General features: G+C 40.4%; 2 protein-coding genes across 4 annotated transcripts in view; both read left to right on the top strand.

Moving 5' to 3' along the window:
* Positions 1–10,000, top strand: part of LOC138969046 (origin recognition complex subunit 6-like) — a 591,738-nt gene that overhangs the window by 424,963 nt on the left and 156,775 nt on the right. The gene's annotated exons all lie outside the window — the stretch shown is intronic.
* The window catches only part of LOC138968941 (small conductance calcium-activated potassium channel protein 2-like), a 68,851-nt gene continuing 64,835 nt past the window's right edge, over positions 5,985–10,000 (top strand). For all 3 annotated transcript variants that reach the window (XM_070341623.1, XM_070341644.1, XM_070341638.1), the window contains exon 1: positions 5,985–6,426. In XM_070341623.1, the coding sequence (XP_070197724.1) occupies positions 6,391–6,426 (36 nt within the window). In that variant the 5' untranslated portion in view covers positions 5,985–6,390. The remainder of the gene's footprint in view (positions 6,427–10,000) is intronic.

Consider the following 10,000-nt stretch of genomic DNA (forward strand, 5'->3'; position numbering starts at 1 on the left):
CAATAGCCTAATGGATAAGACGCCAGAGTTCGGTGGGTCAGAGAAACACAGAAATATCCAGCATGCTTCCCCTGAAAGTGGCGTATGGCTGCCTAAATGGCGGGATAAAAACGGCCATACACGCATAAGTCATGGGAGTTTGAGCCCATGAACGAAGAAGAAGAAGAGAAGATGAAGAGCCTTTACGGATCTCCTCTGTCCACCTGGACTGGCGATTTAGCCTACCGCTGTTGAAAAGACGAAATGATCTTCGTTGACGCAGCATTCAAAAGAAGAGGCAACTCGCGGTTCTTTCTCATCCAAAAAAAGGAAAGAGAGAATGCTTTATGTCCTACAGGCTAAATATTTCGCCTCTTAAGGACAAGATATGGGTTATATGATTAGAGTTTTACGCCCTCACGGCTTTTAACGAGATACACAAGTGTGTGCGTGTTTAGGTGGTATCAGCCAGAATGACCGAGGTCTGTTACGTGCCATTGTGGTGACACAGGGGTGGGACATGGCTTCCGTCTCTGGGTCTGCACAGAAAGTTGACCCGTGTCCGTCCCGGCCCGAATTCGAACCTGCGTCCTTCCGATCACAAGTGTAGTGCTCTACCAACTGAGCAACCGGGCCCCCTTTCTGCCCAGGCGCTGATGCAATATTTCCACGTGTCGAGCGCGTGTAGCAACAACTTCAGGCGATTTAGAAAGTGGTGTCAGAGTTCGGTTGTCGTAGGAGTGCAAAGGTAAAACTGCAGCAGCTGAAAATAAATAAATTATTTCGCAATGTTTTACTTACTTGTTCAAAGCCACACATTTGAGGGCAGTACGGAGATGACATGCTTTGAGGCGACTTTGAGGTGGTTCAAAAGTGTTGTCAGAGTTAATGTTGCCGAAGGACAAGAAAGAGAGGTAAGAAGGTAGCTGCAGCAGCTGGGGCTGTTTTGATTAATTTAGCGATGTTTGTACTTACCTATTGGCAGCCGTAACTCTAAGGGCGTTTATTGTGTGCTGTGTCTCTTCATGGACATCAAACAACGCCACAAACAAAATATCGCCGTTTTTAATTCACCAAATCTTGCCGTTTTTAATTCAGCAATCTTGCCGTTTTTAATTCACCAACCTCAAGCCGGAAGAAGGTGTACGCCCGTTTTAATGCATATCGCCACTCGGTCTCGCAGCAATTTCTTCCATGTTGCTGCATTAAATACATGTTTGGGGGGTTAAATTACAAATAAATCTAATAACGGTCTCATAAAACATAATGTATATATACACATTCCTTCGCATTTATACCATTTTAGCATTATATATTTCACAACCATGCTTGTAAATACGCTTTGTGATTGTGAATGTCCTGACATATTTTTTTGGCATACTAACACAGATGCCAGCGACAAAATGAATAATGTGTGATTGATAGTCAGTCATGTTGATTGATACAATTTAAAAAACGCTTCTGGCATAAGGGACATAGAAAGGGCACAGTTTTTTTCTTGAGGAAATTTGATTCGACGATGAACCCTTAAAGGCACAGTAAGCCTCCCGTAAACCATCACAGAGCTCCCCGATCGTCTACATACAGTACACGCATACTTCCATTTGAACGCTCACCGAACGGGAACATCCCGGCTGCTTTCTGTCGAGCGTGAGAAATTTTCAAAGAATTCATTTTCGTGGACTTGGTCTTCTACAACAATGGCGCCTCGTTTTGGTGCTGGACGGCTGTTATGATACCGGAAATCACGCCCGGACAGTAAGCCTCCCGTAAACCATCAAAGATACTGTCAGGCTTTTACACACAGTACAAACACCTTTCCATTTGAACGCTCACCAAACGGGAACATCCTAGGTGCCCTACGTAAAGAGCGAGCAATTTTTAAAGAATTAATTTTGCAGATTGTCTCGAACATTTTTTGGACCCATCCTAAACTCAGGTCAAACATGAGTTACTGCCCTTCGGGTCTCATTCTATCGATGTAAACTGGCGATAGCCGTGAATCGATGATTATCAAAATGTTTTTGGACCGTGGTGCGTTTTTGCGCTAGACCTAACTTTTAAAATCTAAATAATAAATTGACAGCTTGTTACACAAACATTCTTTAATCATAAAAGAATTCTTTTTTCATCAAGACAAGATCAGTACAATTCGAAGTTGTGAAAGTTTGAAAAAAGAAAAGCCCGGAAGCAGGGTCACGCAAGGGTCGTAGCAGACGACGGTTTATCATATCGCCGTTCCTCTCAACAGTCAAAAGCCATCGCTAGAGTTCTTGTGAACCACAGCCGTTTGTTTCGTGCATAAAAACGTGCTATTGTAAATAAGCTCACATCGAGTCGCATTCAAATAACTAACTGACGACTACATTGTGAAAAAGGGAAACTGGATCACACGGGTTCACGATGGCTCAGGGGTAAGATAAACCACGCAAAAATAAATTCTTTGAAAATTGTTCGCTCTTTACGGAGGGCACCTAGGATGTTCTCAATCGGTGAGTGTTGAAATGAAAGGGTGTTTGTACTGTGTGTAAAAGCCTGACCGTATCTGTGATGGTTTACGGGAGGCTTACTGTGCCTTTAATGTCACCAGAGATGTGAATGTTGTTTCCGCATTCAGGGCAAACTACTGACTGTGACGGGCTTCTTTGTTGCTGGCGTCGAGGTCCGCAGAGGTCCGGGTTGTGCAATCGTCGTGCTCGGAGATGCCGTGGGCACTTGTGTTGTTTCAACTTCTTCAACAGTACTGACGTCCAAAAAAATAGCCAACGTAACCGCAGACACGTCCATTTGAACAAAACCCCCACCTGCTATCCATTAGCAAAGCTTCACTAAGGTGCTCTTACACCTTAATTTTCATCTGCGCTTACCTGCTAGTATGTCGAAAGTCCATATTTTCAAGAACGAACAAACCATGGCCATAGTGTTTAACTGTTATTCATCTTTAGAAGGGAACAGAACCGTACACCTTCAGACCGGAAAAGGGAACAGGAGGCTATAGGTTAGCACCGTACACCCACCTTTTTTGCACTCGCTCTTTTTGAAGTCAAAATGAGTCGCAAAAAATGGCTACACAGGCAAAAATATTGGCACAACGTGCCACAGACATATTGTTCAACTTGTTCGAACTGTTGTAGCAGCATCCGAATGCTTAAATAAGGAAAAATAAGTAAAATATCCCCATGTTAGGGGGGTTGACATAAGATTGTAACAAAAGTAAGCACAAACTTCACGTACAAAGCGGATACTATTGAAAGAGTTCACGTATGTGATAGAAAAAGGGTTTCTGCAGTTGCCACCTTAAAGTTGACAATATACACAACACAATGTACGAGTTTTAGCACATTTTGTGCGAGCATTTACCTTCGATCCGCCTTTTCTTGCCTCATTTTGTCACCAGCGCGAGCGATATGCACTAAATTGGGCGTACACCTTCCTCCGGCGTGAACCTTGCTGTTTTTAATTCACCAATCTTTCCGTTTTTAATTCACCAATCTTGCCTTTTTTGATTTACCAATCTTGCCTTTTTTGATTTACCAATCTTGCCATTTTTGATTTAGCAATCTTGCCATTTTTGATTCACCAACCTTGCCGTTTTTAATTCATCATTGTTATTGTTGTTCGAGGCACCAAAACACGTAGGCTACACCTCATTTATACTCGGGTCAATATACGCGAAATCAGTTTATTAACAAATATTCCCACTGTGTGTATATAGCAAGCAGTAGGTTCGTTGATTTGGGGTATCTGTTCGAGTGGACGGGTGTTTCTATCCCAAGTAAAAGCCAGGGTAGATCTGCGATGGTGGTCGTGACTGTTTACACGGAAAGGGAGGTAAGCCATAGGTCCTTGAGAACAAAACCGTTAGTTGAGTGCAAGAAACTGGCCCAATCTCATTAACATTGTTTCATTTAATGAGTGTTTTGCATCGTAGAAGCAAGAAAGTGACATGACTTCTTGCTTAACTTTTTCCGTTAAACACCTGAATGAAAATTAAGCCACGTTGACACTTCTTCGGGTCAAGTGAGTCTGATCGAAACGGGCGCCAGCTTTGAACGGTTGCCATCATGGAAATCTTATCATCCGGGCGGTTGTATTGCAGACTGCAGTGTGGAAATGAATTTTGTAGTAATCCCAATCGATTTTATATAGGCCGCCCATATCATAATCATTACGGCGACAGCTTTTTGCGGTGACCAATGTGAGGTCGCCTTAATGGGTTTTCACATACAGCTATCATGAAATTGATCGTGGTTTACTTCTGCTTTCTCAAATTGAAAATTATGTAGAGTCAGCAATGAATGTTTGGCCTTTTTTGTAATAGTTGTTTGTGAAGGCGAAGAGAAATACGCCAGGAGTTGAGATTGATCGTATTTTACTTCTGGTTTCTCGAAATGTTATAATCTACGGTCAAATTGTGTTGTGAAAGATGGTGCTCGAGCTTGTACCGGTAAGGAACAAATTAGCGAGGAGTCGAATTTGATCGTGTTTTACTTCTGGTTTCTTGACTTGCAAAGCTTGCAAGGAAGGGATGGTCTTCTTACTGTGGGAGTGTGTTGACCAGTAAAGGCGTGGAGAAATACGACAAGAGTTGAAATTGATCGAGATTTACTTGGGCTTTCTTGAATTGAAATAATTCATATGGATGGTCTTTTTGTTGAAAGGAAGAGGTTTGGGTTGTGAAGGCGAGGAGAAATACGCCAGGAGTAGATATTGATTGTGTTTTAATCCTCCTTTCTTAACGATAGTACAACGAAGACGCCATTTGGAAAGTTTTCTGACGATTTGGACCTTAAACAAGTTCAAGGGACATTCGCTGTACTGTTATTTAGAAACACCGGCAATGAATTCTTCAAAACAGCTCCGAAACTCTGCCAAATGATTAAATGAATTTGAATCAGCGAGCGGTTTGCTCAGCCCAGCTCGCCTGTCAGGAGTCCGGACTTCCGGTCGTCATCATTATTTATTTAGTTTTCATAGATATCCATTCGTCAAAGCAGGTTAAGACCGTAGGATTTAGGAAGTCAAACCTACAGCCTAGCGTAGGCATGTAAATTCCGTACCATACAGGGCTAAAACGATTCGCATAACAGAAATAAACACAATGTCCGTTGGAGAATATCACGGTCTGCAATGACTACCAAACACAGCATTCAGATTTGAAAATTAGAACGCTCAAACACTAATTCTAAGACCTTGCTCGTGTGTGTTGTCGTCTATTCAACTCCCAAAACGAAGTCTGTAGCTCTCGGCTCAATTTCAAATCTGTATCTCTGGGAATAGCCGCGTATGAAATATACTCAGGGTCGAAAGGTAGGGCGAAAATTATAACTTGCGCAAAAAGGTGTCACAATGAGAATTACATTCTGGGATTCCTACTTAAAATATAGCCGTTTCCAATTTGAGTAACTGAGCGCTCAAACGTTTATTTTAAGGGTATTCCTGGTGTGGTCAAGTAATTACAACCCCCAACCTGAACTGTATAGCTCTTGGGGCGATTTGAGACAGTTTTCTTGTTAGATATTATCCCTTTAAGTTGACATTTTGTAGAGTTAACAACGAATGGATGTTTTGTTTGGGGAGGGTTTTCTGTGAAAGGATGTGGGTTTGTGGAGGCGAGGAGAAATAAGCCAGGAGTTGAAATTGATCGTGTTTTTATCCTGCTTTCTTAAATTGAAATAATGCAAAGTTGGAAATAAATTGATGAACGTTTTAAGAATGTCAGTAGAGCCAATGAAAAATTCGTCAGGAGTTGAAATTGATTTTATTTTACTGTTGATGAATTACATTTTCAACATAATCCTTGATGTATTATATAATCATTATATAGTGTTTATTTGTTTGTTTACTTTCTTTTTTGTTTGTTTGTTTGTTTGTTATTAGTTTATTCATTTATTGATCATTATTGTACTGTTTAGTTATTTATTTTTGTATATATTATTTGTTTGTTTGTTTGTTTATTCGTTTCAGAACATGTATATAGTTCTAAAATAATGTTTCAGAGCACCAAGGTAGGAACCTGTTTCAGAAATATCTGAAAGATGACTAACCATGACTGCAAAGTAATTTGAAGTCAACAACAACAAGTACACCATCACTAACCCAACCACCATCACCACCGCCAACAATAGCAGGAACTGGAAACAAGAAACGAATGACCAGGACGAATGACCGATTCTTGGCTTCGGCCACCACACCTCTCGACCTGAATCCCAGTTGTCTCGTCCAGAGCAACATAGATCGACACAAACAAGCAATAACCTCCAGGAATACTTTCCTGTACTGCATGGCAAAACTGTATCGGTTCGACCGCCCACAGGCAATTGTGGTAATACAGCTTGGCGCACAGTTTTCCTGGAACCTATGGTCTAGTTAAAACCGATTGTGAAATCTGACGAACTTTAACGAAGCAGGATGTCGGGACGAGCAGCAAAGGAGTTGAACGATGGGGTAAGTAGGACTTAGTTCCGATTTCTTTTATTTTTATTTTTTTTTATTATTGATAGTTTTTATTTCCATTATCTTTTATGTGTCGGTTATCAAGGTTTTTTCACTGCGGTGATTTGGCAAGAAAAGGGACGACTAAATCCAGATTTGTTTCATTCATAAAGGGGATGTTTTTGTTTGTTGGTTTTGCTTTCATCGTTTGGTGTGTGTTTTTTGAAGGAAGGTTTTGCTACATAGATGTCTGCAGTTTTGTTCCTTTCTTTCTTTATTTCTTTATTTGGTGTTTAACGTCGTTTTCAACCATTCAAGGTTATATCGCGACGGGCAGTTTTGTTGGCATTAAAATTTTTTTAAAAAAAAGTCATCAATACCATCGTTATTATTACCATTACGTCTTTTTCTTGTCTTTTTGCCTGCCTTTACGTTTCTGTCTGTTTCATTCTCTCTTTCTCATTGTCCGTCTGTTTATTCAGCTATATATAATTATTAATGCTCTTTTTCTGTGGTCTTCTCCTTGTTTTTATTTGAAATCTTTTTTTTTTCTTCTATATTTTTCATTTCATTTTCTATTGTTTTCGTACCGGAGCATTTTCAGTTTGGTTTCGAAATGTACCGTACAAGTGCGCTTAAATTCAGTGCGTACTGCAAACTATTATGTAAGCGTGAAGCCTTGCATCACAAGCAGAATTATGCAGTGCAAGTGGGAGACATTAGGTGCGTCCAGTCACCCTCTCCAGTGGCTGACTTTAACACATTTGGACATTTTGCGTTTAAAACTAAGAATTATTTTATTGATTTTTTTCTGTAAAGTAGTCAACATATTTTGTGTAAATATTGGTGGAAAAAGGTAAAATGTGTTCTTGACTCTTTGCTTGTGTAAATGTCTTGTCTTGTAATGTCTTATCGTGACTTGCTTTGCTATGCCTTGTTTTGTCTTGTCTTGTCTTTTTGTCTTGTCTTGTCTTGCCTTGTTTTACTTTGCAATCCCTTGCCTTGTGTTGTGTTGTTTTGTCTTGTCTCTTTGTGTTTTGTCTTGTCTTTAACTGCCTCTTTTGGGTTTTATGGTCTTATCTCTCTGTGTGTCTGTCTGCCTGTCTGTTTCTCTGTCCGTGTTAGCTGTGAATGTCTGTATCGGTCAACCTTTGTACAATTTCATGAAATGAAGAGGGACATTCAAGTTTTTCTTTTTTTTCTTTTCTTGAAATAATTCCGTTGTCCGAAACGTTTTTGAGGGGTGAAAGGGCAGAGGAGGCTGGGGTGGGGTGGGTGGGGGGTGGTGGGGGGAGGGGATTGGGGGGTGGGTAGAAAGTTTAGAGGAGGTGTTGCTTTTTTGGCTGCAAGCACATGCATGCACTTGTTTGCTTCACATATGTCCATCCTTGTTGATAACATGTAATAGAAGACGGTTCCTTTTAAACTCAGCATCCCCACCGTATCTCCCTTTGTTCTTTTTTAAGCTATGATCAATAGATGCCAAGAAAGGTCTGGACAGGAAAACACAAAACTCCCGGTCAGAACAAAAACAATTTGCGAGCAGCACTTTTGCTGTCTGATTAAAAAATTTCCCACGGGAAGCAGGCTACTTCTGTTTCATCACAAAAATAATTCCCAAAGGACTTATACTAATAGAATTCGATAACATGAAAATAAAAAAGTTTTTCCTCTCTTTTTGGGTTTTATTATTTTTTTCTTGACAAGATATTTACTCATCTACAGAAAACGTTCTCCTTGGCTTATTTCTGTACAAAGTGGGTCTACATTCCTTCAGTTACGTTTGGTGCTGACGGCCGTCATTCGTTCTCTATCAAAATTTAATCTAATTCAATTTCATTTCATTTCATTCAATTCAATTCAATTTAATTCAATTCAATACAATTCAATTCAATTCATACAGTTTAGTTAATTTAGTTTGATAAATTTAATTAATGAAGACTTTTAATAAAGAAAGTCGAATGGAATTGATAAATTCAAACCAAACTGATCTAAATTAAACTACGTGTAAGATACAATGAAGTGAATCAAATTCATTAAATTATATAACTGACCCAATTCCCAACAATGCTGCTAAAAGATCACAAGTGAAACCATGCGCTGATGACTACACCATACAAAGTATTGCTGACGTGAAGAAAATAATAATTATCACCCACCCGCGAGGCCTGGCGCTCACCTATGTAACTTCAGCAGGACAGATTATCCCAGCCCGCTACACGTTGTGTGAAAGGAAAACAGGCCAAGTACTCGTCATTATACCTATTGCAGCATCAATAATATGCAGTGCGTCGTCTGTGCCGCTGAAACTGCACAGGTATAATCTACCCTTAAGCATTAACCGATACATCACTGGCGATGCATTGGCTCCAACCCTGAAACTGAACACGACGCTGAACATGTGCCAGTGCCTTTATGTGCAATGCGTCACGCATATTGTTATTATCCAATTAACCAGATAATGGGATAATGAGGCCATTGAATGGCGCCGCAGAAGCATATCAATGTATCCATACGAACATCGAACAAGGGAACATAAGCCAAGTGCTGTACGTGTAAGACTAAAGCGAATGAGAGGTATGTGGGAGATTCTGGCACCTGGGAATAAAAGTCGCTTGTTAGTTCATTGCTTCTTGTTGTAGTGTGAGGTGTCGGGAGACTGGCCACCCATAGCTCTCACTTAAAGCTACCTGCCTTCCCATGGAAATCATTTTTGTAATCACCGTAGATCTGCCCAAGCTTGTGCATTAGAATGATATTGGGTATCTTTCCACTTGGACACGTACAGAATGTCAACAGTGTCTGCGGTGAGTTGCAATTTTTAGCTAATAAAATTTTGGAGCTGAAACTTAACTATGTGCGTCTGCAAAATTAATGCATTATAATACCGTTCAGGCTAAGTTTTGCCACATGTCCAATAGACGAATTCCGGAAATAGCTCGGTTGCATTTGAATTGGTTGTGAACAAGTTGTTTTTCTTGGAAACACTGAGGCACTACACGTTCCCACGTGACATTATAGGCCAATCACCAGCGAGAGGCTTGTTGCCAACCACGTGTGGAGACAAGCCGCTCGCTACAGTGATTGGCCTATAATGTCACATGGGAAAACTTGTCTTTCTGGTTTATTCTTTTGTTAAGCACTACATTTGGAGACCGTTTATGGTTCAGTTTTGGCGATTATAATTCGATTCCACTCAGCCGTAGCTGCCGACATTGACAAGCCGCCACCTCTATTTCCCTCTCTCTCTCTCTCTCTCTCTCTCTCTCTCTTTTCTCTCTCTCTTTCTTTCTCTCTCTCTCTCTCTCTCTCTCTCTCTCTCTCTCTCTCTCTCTCTCTCTCTCTCTCTCTCCCTCTCTCTCTTTGTCTCTCATGACCACCTGTTATCTTTAATTATAAACCAAACAATATTTGATTACTTTTACATTGCAGAGCCTAGCAACAATCGAGTCTCATCACTTAACTGACCTACATTACACTGACAACAATTAACGTGTGGAACAGGTTGGCTTGACAAATTGCTCTGGTCCCTAGTTTTGTGCAAATTAACTCTTCTTTTCTCTTAATAGAATAAGGCCAAAACAAA

Source organism: Littorina saxatilis, linkage group LG1 (genome assembly GCF_037325665.1).
Source record: "Littorina saxatilis isolate snail1 linkage group LG1, US_GU_Lsax_2.0, whole genome shotgun sequence".
In the NCBI taxonomy this organism is placed as follows: Eukaryota; Metazoa; Mollusca; class Gastropoda; order Littorinimorpha; family Littorinidae; genus Littorina; species Littorina saxatilis.